The 17,783-nt window shown below is 25.3% G+C and overlaps 3 protein-coding genes and 2 long non-coding RNA genes across 8 annotated transcripts; 2 read left to right on the forward strand and 3 right to left on the reverse strand.

Moving 5' to 3' along the window:
• Positions 1-1,345: 1,345 nt before the first annotated feature.
• Positions 1,346-5,914, reverse strand: Mrjp8 (major royal jelly protein 8). Of its 2 annotated transcripts, none has more exons than XM_086914555.1 (7): positions 5,821-5,914; positions 4,670-4,887; positions 4,398-4,561; positions 4,081-4,302; positions 2,535-2,818; positions 2,176-2,308; positions 1,346-1,674 (listed from the first exon to the last, which is right to left on the reverse strand). In XM_086914555.1, the coding sequence occupies exons 2-7, from the start codon at positions 4,881-4,883 to the stop codon at positions 1,420-1,422; spliced, it is 1,272 nt and encodes a 423-aa protein (XP_086770681.1). In that variant the 5' UTR covers positions 4,884-4,887; positions 5,821-5,914; the 3' UTR covers positions 1,346-1,419. The 2 variants fall into 2 exon arrangements, with proteins under 2 accessions (XP_086770681.1, XP_012344030.2); XM_012488576.3 differs by having other exon boundaries at positions 5,746-5,864.
• On the forward strand, positions 3,263-7,820 carry LOC116414654 (uncharacterized). Of its 2 annotated transcripts, none has more exons than XR_015294241.1 (6): positions 3,263-3,376; positions 4,050-4,311; positions 4,460-5,151; positions 5,614-5,694; positions 5,808-6,065; positions 7,745-7,820. It is a non-coding gene; the product is annotated as an uncharacterized LOC116414654 (long non-coding RNA). The 2 variants fall into 2 exon arrangements; XR_015294242.1 differs by having other exon boundaries at positions 5,823-6,065.
• Mrjp7 (major royal jelly protein 7) lies at positions 6,609-9,672 on the reverse strand. Its single transcript, XM_003695113.4, has 7 exons — positions 9,561-9,672; positions 9,259-9,485; positions 8,967-9,130; positions 8,670-8,882; positions 7,877-8,160; positions 7,452-7,584; positions 6,609-6,995 (listed from the first exon to the last, which is right to left on the reverse strand). The coding sequence occupies exons 2-7, from the start codon at positions 9,479-9,481 to the stop codon at positions 6,696-6,698; spliced, it is 1,317 nt and encodes a 438-aa protein (XP_003695161.3). The 5' UTR covers positions 9,482-9,485; positions 9,561-9,672; the 3' UTR covers positions 6,609-6,695.
• A 2,767-nt stretch (positions 9,673-12,439) lies between these two features.
• Positions 12,440-15,623, reverse strand: LOC116413845 (major royal jelly protein 2-like). The gene is made up of 6 exons (XM_086914532.1): positions 15,401-15,623; positions 15,109-15,272; positions 14,808-15,020; positions 13,990-14,273; positions 13,688-13,820; positions 12,440-12,982 (listed from the first exon to the last, which is right to left on the reverse strand). Exons 1-6 carry the CDS (start codon positions 15,621-15,623, stop codon positions 12,566-12,568), a joined length of 1,434 nt encoding a protein of 477 aa, XP_086770658.1. The 3' UTR covers positions 12,440-12,565.
• Positions 15,624-15,660: 37 nt separating this feature from the next.
• Positions 15,661-17,726, forward strand: LOC116414655 (uncharacterized). 2 transcript variants are annotated; one of them, XR_015294247.1, is made up of 3 exons: positions 15,661-15,798; positions 16,991-17,240; positions 17,437-17,726. It is a non-coding gene; the product is annotated as an uncharacterized LOC116414655 (long non-coding RNA). The 2 variants fall into 2 exon arrangements; XR_004225187.2 differs by having other exon boundaries at positions 16,991-17,159.
• The last annotated feature ends 57 nt before the right edge of the window (positions 17,727-17,783 follow it).

Raw genomic sequence — 17,783 nt, forward strand, 5'->3', positions numbered from 1 at the left:
ATTATGCAAAAAAATACATTGTTTCTTGAACAATTATTACTTTAATTTCTTTTAAGAATATTTTAGAAAAGGTTAATGTCATGCACATTATCTCTATATTTAAATTTAATTTATTTTCTCTGTTATTGAAAAAAAAAAAAAAATGATGAAATGGGATTTCAGAATTCTTCATTTTAAGAATTTCATTTCAAGATTATTTTTTTTTTTTTTTTTTTTTTTTTTGCTTAATGGTGTCATTTATCTTTTATAATGTAATATTGTATATAGATATTAGGAGGAATTCGACTTATTTATATAACATATAAATAATATGATATTGCATTTTACAAAATTTAATTTAGAGTGATTCAATTTGATTCAATTTTAAATTAGTTTAATTTATTCTTATATAATTAATATTATACTAATCAATAAATACGATTGCTGGATCTATCTCAATTAGATAGATTAAAAAAGTGACTTCATTTTTTCCTTTTGATTAAGTTAAATGGTAGTCTAAATGTTATATCTAAAACAATGTTATAACGTATATAATCTAATTCATAAAAATAGTAATATTGTACATATACTGAAATGCTAATAATATATTATAACTACTTAACAATATAATACTTACTTTGATTATTTGATTATTAATTGATTTCAGTTATTGAATATTATACATATTATATATATAATTATACAATTATATGTATATTGTATATATTAGAGAATATAAAAATATACAAATAATACTAATCTCTTTTTAAATGTCAATTCATTATTATTTTTGAAAAATTAAATAATTTATATTAAATTATTATTTGTATAAATATCTCGATATTATGATTCACCCTGTAATTACTTTTGAAGCCTTTTGAAGTCAATAGAATTTTCAATAGAAGTATAAAAAAATTCTATCTTTTCATAAAAATTGTTGTTAACGTATAACGTTAATTTGTATAATTTTATTCAATACGCTCATATGTATTATATAATTCAAGAATTTAAGAACAGTGCCCAGTTAATTATTATACTTAATTGTCACACAATTATCCTTATCAATTGCTAGAACAAAAATGAAATTTTCACGTACATTCGCTTTTGCAATAGCAAACATGCAAATAAAACATTTCTATCTCATAAAAATGTTTTCCTCTCGGTATAAGAGATAATTGTTAGAAGTAGAACGTAAAATCGGTGTACTTTGATTTAATTAATAATTAACCCATGCCAAAAAAGTTGTTCAAAATGATAATCTTGATAATATGATCTCCAATGAAGGCCATCGAAACTGATAAAGTTATTTTAAATAATTATTAAAACAACAACAATCCTTAAAAATTAGAATAAAATTGAAAAATCCTTTACACAAAAATCCTTTATTTCGTTAGAATTTGTTTATTATATATACAAATTATCTAAATCAATACATTTGATTTAGAAAGGATTGATTGAAGGAGGTGTGCAACGAGTGTTCTTTATCAAGTCGTCCACATTCGCAGTTAAAATTCGAAAATTCACCTCATTGAAATCAAAACCGTGGAATAGTTTTTGCATTCTGTTACTTGCAGCCAACACATATTCATATACAACAGGAAATCCATGTATAACGATTGGGATTATTGGGAGTTTTGTTTTAACTTTAAGACCAATAATGGCTTGAAGAGTTTCTTTATTCTTAGCGACCACTTCCTGTAATTTTCCGAAATAAATTTCATTTTTTAAAATATATTTACCCGTGTGGAAATACATGTATATTGATTCGATTATTAAATTAAATATTTTCAATGAAATTATTTTTTATATTAAGCAACTTTTGATTTGATCACAATCCAAACAGATCAAGTTAAGAACATTTTTTAATCGTTTAATTGAAAATTATATCGGATTTTTCTTAGTTCAAGGATTAAATTGATCAACAAAGTTGAAATTCGTTCAATTAATTAGTCAACTAGTTTCTCAATTAGTTTATTTTTGATCGATCGATATGATCATTTAATCAAAAGTTACCTGATGGCTTTAAAAATTCACGCAGCCATCTTTGATTTAACCAAAGAGACAAATCTATTATTAGTTTATTGCATAAAAAAGAAAGTGTTATTAACTTATATATAAAGAAATTTTTCATTAGAAGAAAAGTGTATTTGTATTTCAGAGGAAGTATTTTAGAAAAAAAAAAAAAATATGACTAACGATATTTTCTCTGTCAAGTAATCGTTTCTCGTTCCAACAGGCAAGAGATGTATCACCCACAAGTCCGAAGAAGAGAACACCATTATTCGATATTCCTTTAGCCGATGCTTGAGTCCATAAAATATTTTCTTTTCTGAAATTGATAAAAATGTAGAAAAATGTTTTAACAGATGCTTTAAGATCGATTCTAGAGAGTTAAAACAAAAGGTAACAATTTTTAATTTCTTCAACTTTTGTTTCGATCTATATAGAATCGATTTTCCAAAAAAGATTGCACAAATATATTAACATATATTTATACATATATATTGATGCATAACACGAATAATGTTAAGAACATTACTTATCGACATGTTTACCCTTGATAACGCACGTTATTCGCCTGATATTGTGATTTTATGAACTGTTCCGTGTTGACGTAATTCAATCTGTGAGAAGTCAGAGCGCTGTAATAAAGATTTTGAGTCAGAGAACTTAATGCCATTCCAAAAATTCCATCTTGCAATGTGAAACTCTCCCCATTGATCGTGAGTGTGGTGTATCTAGGATCACTTGCGAAGGTATTCGAAGTCAATCGTTGGAAAGAATTATCTGAGTTGTTGTAGATAATTAAACCGAAACCTCTGTCGTCTCCTATATACACCTGTTGCATTATTGCACGAAAGTTAATTAATTTAGTTTTAATTTTATTCGATATTATAATAATATAACGAAAATAAGGAAAAATAAACATAAATATAATACACGTAATAAAGAAAAATAAACGTGCATCAAAAATGTTTTTAAATAATTTGTTCATTTTCATAGCTACTGCATTTAAAATATCAAATAAAAAAGTGTTATTTTATATGTACCGGATATGTACAAACTACAAATACTTGTATTAAATTTTAAAGAACTTTATACTAAAATTTCATATAAATAGATAATATATCATATATAAATATTTTATATATTTCATACAAATCTGTTTGGTAATCTTCTACTAAGGACAACATAATGTACGTTTGTGTATAACTAATGCCATCTTGTATGACATTCGAAAAGATTGAAGTTAGAACTTGGATAGATGACACTAGTTATACGCATGCGCATATGATTAGTATTGTCTAGCAAAGTTATGCAAAGCTATGAACAATGTGAAATTCGTTGTGCCTATTGCTGTTGACGTTAATTATATATTTTTCTTATTTCTAATTTAGTAAGTATGATTTATTTCATTTATTTCATTCGATAAAATGATTCTTATAATGCATTCTGGCATTTTACTTTCTAAAATAAATATAGATTTGATAACAAAATTATTATCTTTCGTATAATACTTCTTTATCATTTAAAAAATGATATTTTTGACATTCAAACTGCATTTTTCATTTTTTAATATTAATTTTTAAATAACAGGCATGCACAAATATGTTTCTATACTAATTTTATGGATTACTTTTTATACATTTGCATTAAATGAAATAAACAAATGACAATTATTGAACACATAACCAACAGTAAAAAAGGAAATGCACGAGCAGACAATCTTTCGTACGTAATAAAATAAAGAATGATAAGATAATCGTATGTTTTCAGGCAGCACGTTAGTAAACGAGAGTCATTCGTTTAAAAAAAAAAACGAAATTATTTATAACTTTGTAAATTTTAATTTTTCAATTTTATTAAAATTTTTATTTAGAAAATAGCATCTATTTTGATTAAGAATTTTTTTGTCATTCTGGAATGAGATTATTAAAATTTATACAAAAATAAAAATAACCAATTCAATCGAGATTAATTTTTAAAATTTCTAATTAAATAATATAATTTACAAAAAAAATTAAATATACAGATCATAAATTATGATGTTAAAATTAAGAATTTTTCAGGAAAAATGGAATTGCATTTATTGAAACTTACGAGAGTGGATCCATTCACTTCGCAACTCAACGGTTGAACACTTAAAGTCACCAGACCTCCTTTTCCTGTGGTGGTATTCACAGCAATGTCGTGCGGTATTTTAACTTGCTTTAACAATTGTGAGGAATTCAGATCGAAGGCAAGGAGTTTCGGAGGGCATACGGGTTGAAAATTATTGATGAGACCTGAGTCCAAGACCCACAATCTGTCACATATATCGATCTAAATATCGTACGTAAATTGAACATTTTTTTACTTTGAAAAAAGAACATTAATTTTGATTTTGTAACTATAGAAAAAGTTTCTATTATAATTACCTCAATCTTGTAAACACTCATGATACCAGTGCAATTTTCATTTTCCGCCCACGTCCAATCAGGATACGGTGCCAGAAGAGGTCCACCGTTGCTAGTTTTGTTAGTTATCACGTTCAAAGAAGAAGGCACGCCATTAAACTTCATTATGATGACAAAAGTCTTATCTAAAAAGGAGAACATGGGACATTTTTGAAGTGATGATAATAATCGAAAAATTTGAAGAATAATGAAGAAATATTGCGGAATGTAAAATGCGTTTTAAAATAATTTACCGCCCCATTGATCGGTGTCGAAAAGATAATTCATTGTATAATTGTAATCGCCAGATTGAATGGCAGCTTGTCTCTTTTCGTCACTACCGAAATCGTAATCGAAGTATTTCCATTCGTAAATGACTTCCAACGAATTTGTCAAATTTCTTGAATGGATATCCGCAACGCCTTGACGAGCTATTCCAAGATACATCAGCAGCAACCACTTTATCATTTTTCTGAAAAATATTTGCTCTCGTCGAAAAGATAAAAAATTTTAATAAATACCAGAACTGAGGCATACGCGTGAGATATTTTACGACCGACAATTAATTTTAAGGAATGTAATGCAGTATATATCTGAACTGCAGCGACTGTTGAATTGTAACGAATTGTCACGGTTGGGCAATATATATATAGTAATGATCTATATTCTGCAGAGATAAAATGAATTGTGTGCTTTTTCAAAATTTGTTTATATTGACGCGAAAATGTTTTAAAAGGTGTGTAAAAAGTTATAATATGATATAGTATTATAATTTAAATCCAATTAAATGAAAACGATACGATGTTTTGCTTGTTATATTTAATTATACCGTTTATTTCTCTGTTCTCTCTCATTTCAGCTTGAAGTGCTTATAATTTAATAAATGAGTAATAAGTGATAAGTTATGTATACCAATTTTTTATGTTTACTTAAAATTTATCAGGAATGTATTATCAACATTCTATGTATATCGATATAATATTTAATAATAGCAATACTTAGCAAATAGCCGCAATTACATTTTTGCAACGTTTCTCGATTATATAACTAGCAAAATTTATAATTGTTATAAGTTTTTTGCTCTTTTGAATTTGAAAATTTTTTTTGTTTATATTCTTAAAATTTATAAATTATCATCGATTGTTAATACCATACCATACCTCATACATCATTTAAGTATTAATTTATTTTATTGCAGGTTAATAGCAGTGTTATATATATAAAATTTAAGAGGATTATTTGATAAGCTAAAAATTACAATAATGCAAGTATAATGCAGGTAAAAAATAGAATTCCATTACAATTTTGCAATTTCTATTATTTTAATTACCCAATATAGATCGTTGATAATAAAATAAGATAAATTTTATATTTTATCTTTTAATAATATAGAATTACTACTAACAGAAGAACAGAAAATAATTAAGACGTCTCATGGAATGACGCAAGAGAATCATTAGCAGTGTCATTTGCTATCCTCTCAATCGCTAAAATGGCTGAATTCAAATTGTTTACGGCGAATTTCCATGGAAAGAAGAATACTTCTGATGTTGTAGAAATACGTCATGTTGTGAGACTTGACTTTGACTACTTTTAATAGTAGAAGAGCCGATGTATATACGTTCGTTCGACGATTTTGCAACGACGTTGGTAAGTGATAACCTCAATCATAAAATAGATAAAGTGTAAAAAATACATAGCATAGAAGAAAATTCGAATATTTTTTCCCATCTTACTCATAAAAAAAGTTTTTCTCTTTCTGTTTTCGTGATCTAGTAAAACGAGCGAAAGAATCGAAAAAGAATCAGGTTTAGATGTGAAATCTAAGTGAAATGTATCCTTGTGTAATTAATCAATAATGTGATTGTTCAAAGTAATATATAACCTTGACAAAATATTTCGCAAAAGCATTGAAATCTATGAAATAACTCCTATTCTAAATATATTGTTAAACAAAAATTAGAAAAAGTGTAATATTACGAATATAATGTGAAATTCATTTTTCAAGTTCGATGTCATTATGAACTATTTCTTTCAAATTGTTTATTCGACTTTTTAATATATTACTTCACGCTACATTCATTCATTCACTCATGTTAAATCTAATGTGATAGAGATATCGATTAATATAAATACAAGTACATTTTAATATCATCGTAATTTCTAAAAGTAGGGCAATAAAATTGAAAAATATTATATGAAAATATTTATTCTAAATATTCATTTATAATATAAAGAAATTTTGAAGAATATTCGGTTTATATATCGAGAAATGGCTAATTAATTAATGAGTTTTGTGATTCTTAAATTGTTATTCTGACTGTTGCCATTCTGAATATTAGAATTTGCGCAACGAGTATTTTCTAACAAGTCGGACACACCTCCAATCAAAATTCGGAAGTTAATATCGTTGATATTAAGATCGTTGTTCAATATTTTCTGCATTCTGTTACTTAATACCAACATATATTCGTTGTTTATTACATTATTTATATTAATAATGGCGATATGTGGTAACAATTCCTTAATTTTCATACCAACGATCATTTGAAGTGTCTCTTCATTCTGAGCGACCATATCCTGTAATTTCGAAATAATTTCATTTTTACTTATATCCATTTTTCAAGAAACATTTTCTTCAAATGAAAGCAAAAAAAAAAAACGAAAGCATTATTAACTTATATAGAAAAACGTTAGTAGTATATCTATTTGAAAAATATTTCAATAGAAGGTAGAATTGTCAAATACTATCTCTACTCCCATTCATTTCTGCATAAAAATGAATACGTGACACCATATTATTCTCACTATGACTGCTATGTCATATGACTTTTTATCAAAGATAAGCATTGCGTCGTGTCAAGTGACTTGTATCTCTGTTAAATGTAGTAATTGGAATAATGTAACGACATGTATTCTTTTCATGCGGGAGGAAGTCATATTTAGTAGTAGGTTTTGAAAGAAATGTGTCGAGAAAGTATGATAAAAAAGTGTGAAGAAAAGAAAGAAGATTAAAAAATATTCGCAGTTACTAACAGTATTTTCTTTCTGAATTGGTTGATGCTCGTTCAAACAGCCAACAGCTGTATTATTCACGAGACCGAAGAAAAGAATGCCATTTTTCGATACTGCTTTAGCGGTTGATTGAGTGTTGAAAATATCTTGGACTCTGAAATTAATAAAATATGTAGAATTAAGCAAAAATATACAAGATGTAGAATATGTATATTTGAAGCATCAATTCTAAAAAGTTGGAAAAAATTTTTGATTGAACAATTGACTGAAATTTATGTATTAAAATTGTAATTACAAACAATTTAAATTTGCAGGTAGAAGCGAGATGATAATGTGATGGACAATTGGACAATGTGAAACAACAATTTAGATATTCCTAATCAAAAGTACGTATTATTTAACAGAGAATTATTTCATAAAATTTAAAAATTTTTTTTTATATTCACCCTTTATATTGGACGTTATTTCCACCATATTGTGATTTCAGGAATGGTTTTGTGTTAACATAGTACAAACTGCGAGAAGAGAGAGGACTGTAATAAAGATTGTTCGTCACGGGACTAAGTGCCATTCCATAAATTCCATCTTGCATAGTGAAACTTTCTCCTTCGATCGTCATTTTGGTATACCTGGGATCGTAATCGAAAGTGTTGGAAGCCAATCGATGGAAGGAATCGTCAGAATTTTGATAGACGATTAAGCCATCACCACTGTGATCTGCTATGTATACCTGTCGTATTATTATCACGGTATATAACTTATATTGTGATTAATTATATTTGATATAGATCTTTAATTTTTCCTTGACTTTGTAGACTTTCAATAGACACATTTCTTATAAATCTTAAGCTGAATGTGATTCATGATCATTTTCCTGAAGAATACATAGCTTTTGAAAAAGTAGTCATTCAATTGTTCTTTAAAATTAATTCTCCTGATCAAAATAGTAAAAGTATCTAAATATGATTAATTAATGATTCAAGTAAAAAAAACGAAGCAAATATTCTTAAATTTACAAAAGAATTTAATATAACGTGAGAGATATAGATTTTTCTGTTAAAACATCAAAGAAAGCTACAAAATCATTTTTTTTTTTTTTATAAAAACGAAAATAAATACTGTATATTTTAATTCTTTGGCCAAAGTTAAAAAAATATTTTGAAAATTATGAATTTTATCTTTATCATACTGCAACATTATTATCTCTAATTTAAAATTTCAGTTATAATTTAAACTCACCAAAGTATTCATAGAACTCTCAGCTTGAACAACTAAAGATACTAATCCACCCTTTCCTGTGGTACTATTTACGGCAACATCGTGCGGTATGTGGACTTGCTTAAGCAATTTTGAGGCATTCAGATCAAAGACAAGCAATTTTGGTGAACACATGGGTTGAGTATTATTGATAAGACCTGAGTCCAAAACCCATAATCTGTCGAATTTGTCGATCTAAACATCATACACTAAATAAAGTTTTTTTCTTTCAAAAGAAAAATTCTGAAGATAATCTGATAGAAAAAGTGTTTCAATTACCGCAATATTGTAAGCGCTCACGATTCCAGAGCAATCTTTATACTTTGTAAATGACCAATCAGGATACGGTTGTAGAAGTCGTCCACCGTTGCCATTTTTCTCAGATATCACGTTCAAAGAAGAAGGCACACCATCGTATCTTAATACGGTGACAAAAGTCTTATCTTAAACAAGAAGTGGAATATCATTTTTAATGATTCAAAAATGAAGGAATATGAATGATGAAAATTATTGAATATTAAATGTTTCGACGATCAGAATGCAATAATAATTTAAAATACGAAAATTTTACCACGCCATTGATCGACATCGAAGGGATAATTTCTTCTATAGTCATATTCGCCAGATTGAATCGCAGCTTGTCTTCTTTCGTCGCTACCGAAATCATAATCAATATATTTCCATTCGTGAATTATGTTCAAAGAATTTTCCAAGTTTTTTGCAGAATTTTCTCGAACAGTTGCGCCTTGACAAGTTATGCCAAGGCATGCCACCATAAACACCCACTTTATCATTTTTCTATAAAATATTTCGTTTTGATAGATTGAAAGATTGAAAATAAATATTACAATTGAAATATATGAAAACACTTACTTAGGATGCTGCAGATATTTTACGAGTGACAATTTCAAGGGACGGTAAAATGTAAAGAACTGTTGAATTTTGGTCAATATATATAAGTGATAATGATATGTCCTTCACAGAAATAAAATAAATTGTTTTTTTGAATTTTCAAAATTTTCATTTATCTTGTTGTAGATATTTTTAAAGGATTAGAATGTGACAGGTATAATTTATATTCCCTAAAAGTGCTAACTTAACTAAAAATTTTACAGAATTTTGTTTGTCTGCTTTGTCACACCTGCATTTTTTTGTGTATTTGTTTAGCTTCATGTGTTTCATGAGTTGTAGAAAACTATTAATTGAGATAATATATAATTCTGGAAAAAACATGAAGAATAATTTTTTAAAAATAGTATAATTATATTTATATATTGAATTTATTTAAAAATTCAGACAAGAAGTTGATATGCAAAGAATATATAAATAATAATATATAATATATAAATAAGAATTATAAAATTTGTTCCTTTGCAAATTGATCTGATAGAACGAATATATTCTATTTTTATGTTTATATCTGCGTTCAAAATTCAAGAATTCATATTATTGAGATTCAAATTGCTATTTAATATCTTTTAATATTTGTCAAAATCATATATTCACATATGATGAATTGAACAAGAAAACTGAAATGAAAACTGGAAAATCTTTACTTTTAAATCATTAATAATTTGAAGAATCTTATCATTGCGATTTCTTAATTATTTTAATTTTATTTATCTTTCTTCCTATCTTTTAAATATTTTCTAATATGATCGATTCGATGATTTAACATATTCGTTATTACAAAATTATTATTATATATATTATATATATTTTGATAATTTTCATGTGAAAAATTATCAAAATATGTTTTTTTCATGTTTGTAAAAAAATTAATTTGATTATTTCGAAAGTAGAAAAGAAAAAATGATAAATATTCAAAAAAATTTAAAAATAAATAAATGATTTTGTTAAGTATTTTGGCTATGTTACTAGTTAATTATTATGTGACGTTATTATTATCGCTTGTATTTATAATAATGTTAAGTTTCATGAAACTTATTTGTATTCGACGAATTTGATTAACATTTCTAATCTTTTTCTATATTTTTATTTCATATAATTACAATAATTGCATAAAATTAATAATAATAACTAAAGTATTTTTTTGTAAATATTGGAAACATATTAATTAAATCTCAAGTATAAATTTTTATATCTTTTCCCTTAAAAGAACATAAATTTTTTAAATTGAAAAAGTAAATGAATTTTTGATTGAATGAATCATATTAAAATAACTTTTAATTATTCGTGATCTTAATTAATTTCAAATCGATTATTTCGATAAAATGATTTATCAATTGCTCAACGCAAGAATTACATGATTATTAAAAAAGAAAAAAAAAGAGCACTAGAGACAATAATATTTTAATAACAACGAATATAAATAAAAATGAAGCATAGAAAATATTTTTTACTAATATTTTCTCTAAATTAAAAAACTCTGATCTCTAAATTAAAAATTAATTATCATCATATTTATTGATATTATATATTGTTCTTTGATCTTGTGATTTTGCGAATTCCGACATATTTTGAAATTTTATATTTTTTAAACAATTGAACAATTTTCTCCATCGATCATGAATATATTATATTCAAGATTTTAATCGAAAATGCTCGAAATCAATTGAAATTAACATGTCATGTTTGCTGCGTACATATATGTTGCACATTTAAACGATATTAATATATTTCTGAAAAACTAATTTAGAGATCAAAAAAAAAAAAAATATAAAAGAAATATAAAAAAATATCGATTAAAGTTTATTTATCAAATTATATATAATTTAATATTCGATTACATAAAGAAAGTGAAAAAATGTAATAAAGATAGAGCTCTACTTATATGTCTTTATTTAATGCAAATTCCAAATTCATAATTTAATAAATAAACCATGACTAACTTTTATACTTGTATTGAACTAGAGAATCGATTCTTTAATAAAAATGTAAATATATAATAACGTTCCCTATATTAATTCTTGATAATATATTAATGCTTTAATAAATAATAATATTCGATAATAAATGAAAAGAGTAGTAATAATCATGTGTTCAAAAATTAATCATTTATACATTGTAATATATAATTTCTTTTTTTGTTAAATAAATAAATAAAATTAAATCCTTGATACAGAAACAATGTGTTAATCAAATGAAAATTGATTATAATTTTGAAAATATTAATTTTTCTATTTATGTTCAATATACTATTCACTTTAGCACTAATTCAATTCCTTTGCAAACAAATTTGAACACTAGAAGAATATGTGACGTCACATTATCCCCACTACCATAGTTATATTGCAAGCAGAGCACGTCACGTGACACGATGCGATGCTTTTAATAATAAAGGGAATAGCTGCTTATTAATGAGTGATAATCTCAATCGTGAATAATAAATAAAGAATTAAAATACATAATATAAAAGGAAACTCGAATATTTTCTTTCTATTCTATTTAGACAATAATTATCAAAATACATTAATGTTGGGATAATTGTCGAAGAAGGTTTAGATGTGAAATCGATAATGTGTATCTTTATATAAATAATTACAAATAAAATTGTTTAAAACGATGAAGTATCTTTTATTTTAAATTAATCCATTTTTTTTCACGCTCGATGTCTTATTACAAATTAATTTTTTCAAATTGTTTCATTTAATTCTTATCATTTCATTTCTATTACTTCACGATATACTGCATTCATTCACTCATTCATATTAAATATAATGTTAGAAATATAAATACAAGTACACGTTAATTTCTGTATTATTATAATTTTTAAAAGTAAGGTAATAAAATATTATGCAAAAATAATATTTATTTTATTCATTTATAATGTAATGTAAAAAGATTTTATAAAATATTTGATTTACATCGAGAAAATATTTTAAAAAATATTTGGTTTATATCCTAATTAATTAATTTTAATGCAATTTTAAAGAACGACGAGCTTGATTATCATTCTGATTATTATCATTCCGATTATTATCATTCTGATTATTATCATTCTGATTATTAACATTCTGATTGTTAATATTCCAATTATTACCATTTTGATTGTTAATATTCCAATGGTTACCATTCTGTGTGTTATCATTTTGATTGTTAGAATTTGCGCAATGAGTGTTTCTTATTAATTTCTTTACATTCGCACCCAAAATTCGGAAGTTTACTTCGTCAAAATTAAAATCATTATTTATTATTTTCTGCATTCTGTTACTTAAAACTAACATATATTCATCTTTCACAGGTTTGTTGTGTCCTACGAAATGTGGAAGCTCTTCCTTAATTTTCATACCTGCGATCATTTGAAGTGTCTTTTCATTCTGAGCGACGATTTCCTGTAATTTAAAAATAGTTTCATTTTTATTTATATTTCATCATATATAAAAAATATTTGTTGCTTTGAAAACATAAATTACATAAATTCGATTATTTAATTAAGTGTTTTCAACATACTATAAATTTCTCACATATGTTTATAGAGAAAACTGCGTTTATATTAAATAACTTTTAATCCACTGTCGACTCGATCAAATTGAAACATCTACTAAATTAACTAAAAATTTATACAATTCTTACTCATTCAAAGTTATAATTCGATTGTTCGATTAAAAAATTCTAAATATAATTTTAAAAGAAAATAAACAAATTTTATAAAAAGAAAAAAAACAGTAGAAAAAAACGAAAATTATTAAATTATTAATGTATATAAGAGAAAAAATATACTTATATAAATCTATAGATATAGAGAAATTTAACTTTACGTTATCTATTACTTTACATTGCAAATTCATGCACGAAAAGAATATGTCATTACATTATCCCCACTATTAGTGCTGCACAGATGTACATCACGTGACTTTACAGCAAAGCAAGTTTTGCATCATGTCACGTGACTCCTGTTTCAGTCAAATCTAGCTGTGTTCTCATGTGAAAATTCACGTTCGGTTATAGTGGTAATTGCGTCTGATAGGAAGAAATGTGACAAGAAAATGTGACAAAAAAAATATGAGGAAAAAGAAAAATGATAAAAAATTACTAACTAAATTTTGTCTCTGCAGTGGTTGATGTTCGTTCCAACAGCCAAGAGCTGAATTACCTACGAGTCCGACAAAGAGGACGCCATTTTTCGATACTGCTTTAGCCATTGATTGTGTGTTCAAAATATCTTGAGATCTGAAATTAATAGGAAATGTACAATTAATCAAGAATACGATGCTATGTAAAGGTAGATAAGTTGAAACATTATTCTTGAATCAATTTTATAGAAAAGTTCCACGAACATATTAATACATTATTTAACATTATTTTATTTTAAAATTTAAAAAATTACTTTTATATTTACCCTTCATATTGCACGTTATTTTCTTCAAATTGTGATGTCATGAATGGTTTCGTGTTAATATAATACAAACCATGGGAAGCGAGAGGGCTGTAATAAAGATTGTTCGTCACGGGACTAAGTGCCAATCCATAAATTCCATTTTTCAGTGTGAAACTTTCTCCATCGATTGTCATTTTGGCATATTTGGGATCATAATCGAAAGTGTTAGATGTCAGTCGATGGAAGGAATCATCGGAATTTTGGTAGACGATTAAAGCATCACCCTTGTGATCTGCTATGTACACCTGTTATATTATCATTATCACAATATAACTTATATTATAAATAATAATATTGTTTAATAGATTATAATTTTTCCTTGATTTTATAACTTTCATTACGTATATTTTTTATAAATTTTGTGCTCAATGAGATTCTAAAAGTCATTTTTCCTAGAATACATAATTTTTAATAGTAGTTATTCAATTGTTCTTTAAAATTAATTCTTTCAGTCAAAATAATAAAACTGATTATAAATATCCAAATATGGTTAAGCAATGATTCAAATAAAAAAACATCGAAAATACATTCATTTTTACTAAAAATTTTATAAAAATTAATGATATGTAAAAAAATCTAACTTAATGTGATCAATTTTTCTGCTAAAGGAAAACATCAGAGAAAGTTATAAAATCATTTTGTTTTTATATAAAAATATAAAAGTATTTTATATAAAAAATATAGTATAATATTGTAAATTTCAATTCTTTGATCTAATTTTTATCATACTGCAATAATATTATCTCTAATTTAAAATTTTAATTATAATTTAAACTCACTAAGGTATTCATAGGATCCACGGCTTGAACAACTAGAGACACTAGTTCTCCCTTTCCTGTGGTGACATTTACGGCAATATCATGTGGTATCTCGACTTGTTTAAGATGTTGTGAGTTCTTCACATCAAAGACATGCAACTTTGGAGCACACACAGGTTGAGTTCTATTGATAAGACCTGAATCCAGAACCCACAATCTGTCGAATTTGTCAATCTAAACATTATACAATAAATGAATCTTCTTTTTCTTTGAAGAGGTAACTTAATTCTAATGATAATCATAGAAAAAAATGTCCAATTACCGCAATTTTGAAAGCGCTCACTATCTTAGAGCAATCTTTATACTCAGCCCACGACCAATCAGGATATGGTTGTAGAAGGCGTCCACCGTTGCCGGTTTTGTCGGATATCACGTTCAAAGTAGAAGGCACACCATCGTATCTTAGTACGGTGACAAAAGTCTTATCTTAAACAAGAAGTGGAATATCATTTTTAATGATTCAAAAATGAAGGAAAATGAATGATGAAAATTATTGAATATTAAATGTTTCGACGATCAGAATGCAATAATAATTTAAAATACGAAAATTTTACCACGCCATTGATCGACGTCGAAGGGATAATTTCTTCTATGGTCATATTCGCCAGATTGAATCGCAGCTTGTCTTCTTTCGTCGCTACCGAAATCATAATCAATATATTTCCATTCGTGAATTACGTTCAACGAATTTTCCAAGTTTTTTGCAGAATTTTCTCGAACAGTAGCGCCTTGACAAGCTATGCCAAGGCATGCCACCATAAACAACCACCTTGTCATTTTTTCTATAAAATATTTCGTTTTGTCAGACAAATGAAAGATTGTAAATAAATATTACAATTGAGGTATATGGAAACACTTACTTAGGATGCCGCAGATATTTTACGAATGACAATTTCAAGGCAGAGTGTAAGGAACTGTTAAATTTTGGTCAATATATATATAAGTGATAATGGCATGTCCTTCACAAAGATAAAATAAATTGTTTTTTTAAATTTTCAAAATTTTCGTTTATCTTGTTGTAGATATTTTTTAAAAAATTAAAATGTGACAGGTTATAATTTATATTTCCTGGCCTAACTGAAATCGCTAGCTTAACTAAAAATTTTAAGGAATTTTATTTCTTTGTCACTTCTCTATTTTTGTGCGTATGTGTGTTTAGCTTCATATAGAAAAAACTATTAATTAAGATGGTATTTAGTTCTAAAAAAAAGTGTGTAGAGCAATTTTTTAAAAATAGAATATTTATATTAATTATATTGAATTTATTTAGAAATTTAAACGAAAAGTTGGTGTATATGTAAAAATTATGTAACAGAGATACGAATTGTAAAATTATTGACTTCTTTTGCAAATTGATCTGATAGAATGAATGTACTATACTAATATGTTTATATCTGCAATCAAAATTCAATTCATTTAATATTTTTTAATATTTATCATTCAAAATCAATATATTTATATTCACATATGGTGAGTTAAATAAGAAATAAAAATTTGAAAATCTTGACTGTAGAATTACTAATAATCTCATTATTAGCGATCATATTCTGTAATTTCATAATTTCATAATTTTAATTTTACTTTTCTTCCCATCAAACATTTACTAATATGGTCGATTCGATAATTTAATATGTCTTCTAATACGTGATATAAATATGTGTATTTAATTTTCATATGAAAATTGTTTAAAATATGTTTCTTTATGTTTATAGAAAATAAAAATAATTTGAAAAATAGAAAAGGAAAAATAACAAATAATTAAAGAAATTTAAAATTAGTAAATATATAATGTTATTTATAATTTAAATATTAAATTACTAGTTAAATAAATAATCACATGACGTTAATATTACTATCGCTTATAACTATAACTTCTTGACGTTAATTTTCTCGAAACTTATTTGTATTTGACAAAATTGATTAATATTTCTAATCTTTTTTTACATTTTTATCATATCATGTTAAATTAATGTAACTAAAATATTTGTTTTAACGTGTGGCGATAGAAACGTGTTAATTAAACACATTAATTTATATGTGCTTTTAAAGGATCTTAAATTTTTTAAATTAATCAACTTTTAATTCATGATCTGAATTTATGTTGATTATTTAGATAAAATGTCTAATAAATGGTCTTTTTGCAGCTTGTATACGTGTCTAAAATACACAAGAATAATCCTATATTGTAGGATTATTTAAAAAGAAAAAAGAAGAGCATTTAAATATAATAATATTTTAATAATAGCAAATATAATGAACAAAAAGAAGTATAGAAAATATTTATTAATAATAAGGATATTCTCTCTTTAATTCGTAAGATATTTTGGTTTCTAAAATAAAAATTATCATCATATTTATTAATATCGTAAATTGCTGTTTTCATCTTGTAATTCTGTAAGTTCTATCGTTTTTATATAATCCCAAATTTCACTTTTTTTTTTTACAAAATTTTCTTTGTTCAATTTATTATGTTTTAGATTAGAATTGACACTAATCTAAAACACTTTGTGACACTAAAATAAATTCCCATAGTCAATACTATATTATTAACAGAACTTTGGCAAATTTTAATAAAAATATTTATTCGTAGGTGATGGATTAAAATACATATCGTAAAAGGAAAATTGAATAAAACTTTATTTCTATTTTATTTACATAAAAAATGTTATTTCTGCCTAATAAAGTGAGCGAAATCGAGGAAGAGACAATTAATTATCAGAATATGTTAATGCTTGGATAATTGTCAAAGAATCAGATATAAATATGAAATCAATGTATCCTTATGTAATTATTCAAAATTGTAAGAACATTGAAACCAATGAAGTAACTGCTATTCTAAATAATCGTTATATAAAATTTAGAAAAAGTATAATATTCGTAATATGAAATTCTTTTTTTCTTTCATGATTTATGTTCCTTTATCAATTATTACTTTCA

Source organism: Apis florea, unplaced genomic scaffold, assembly GCF_048593485.1.
Source record: "Apis florea isolate Af1SG1 unplaced genomic scaffold, ASM4859348v1 contig_1914_pilon, whole genome shotgun sequence".
In the NCBI taxonomy this organism is placed as follows: domain Eukaryota; kingdom Metazoa; phylum Arthropoda; class Insecta; order Hymenoptera; family Apidae; genus Apis; species Apis florea.

What these genes read in the sequence shown, in the direction of transcription:
- Mrjp8 (XM_086914555.1), bottom strand. Translation starts at nt 4,883, where the DNA reads ATGATAAAGTGGTTGCTGCTGATGTATCTTGGAATAGCTCGTCAAGGC. An exon ending in CGACACCGATCAATGGGGCG is followed by an intron (nt 4,562 to 4,669) that starts GTAAATTATTTT and finishes TCTCCTTTTTAG; the next exon opens with ATAAGACTTTTGTCATCATA. An exon ending in AATAACGTGCGTTATCAAGG is followed by an intron (nt 2,309 to 2,534) that starts GTAAACATGTCG and finishes TATCAATTTCAG; the next exon opens with AAAAGAAAATATTTTATGGA.
- Mrjp7 (XM_003695113.4), bottom strand. Translation starts at nt 9,481, where the DNA reads ATGATAAAGTGGGTGTTTATGGTGGCATGCCTTGGCATAACTTGTCAA. An exon ending in TGAGCGCTTACAATATTGCG is followed by an intron (nt 8,883 to 8,966) that starts GTAATTGAAACA and finishes TATGATGTTTAG; the next exon opens with ATCGACAAATTCGACAGATT. An exon ending in AATAACGTCCAATATAAAGG is followed by an intron (nt 7,585 to 7,876) that starts GTGAATATAAAA and finishes TATTAATTTCAG; the next exon opens with AGTCCAAGATATTTTCAACA.
- LOC116413845 (XM_086914532.1), bottom strand. Translation starts at nt 15,623, where the DNA reads ATGACAAGGTGGTTGTTTATGGTGGCATGCCTTGGCATAGCTTGTCAA. An exon ending in TGAGCGCTTTCAAAATTGCG is followed by an intron (nt 15,021 to 15,108) that starts GTAATTGGACAT and finishes TATAATGTTTAG; the next exon opens with ATTGACAAATTCGACAGATT. An exon ending in TGGATCCTATGAATACCTTA is followed by an intron (nt 14,274 to 14,807) that starts GTGAGTTTAAAT and finishes ATAATATAACAG; the next exon opens with GTGTACATAGCAGATCACAA.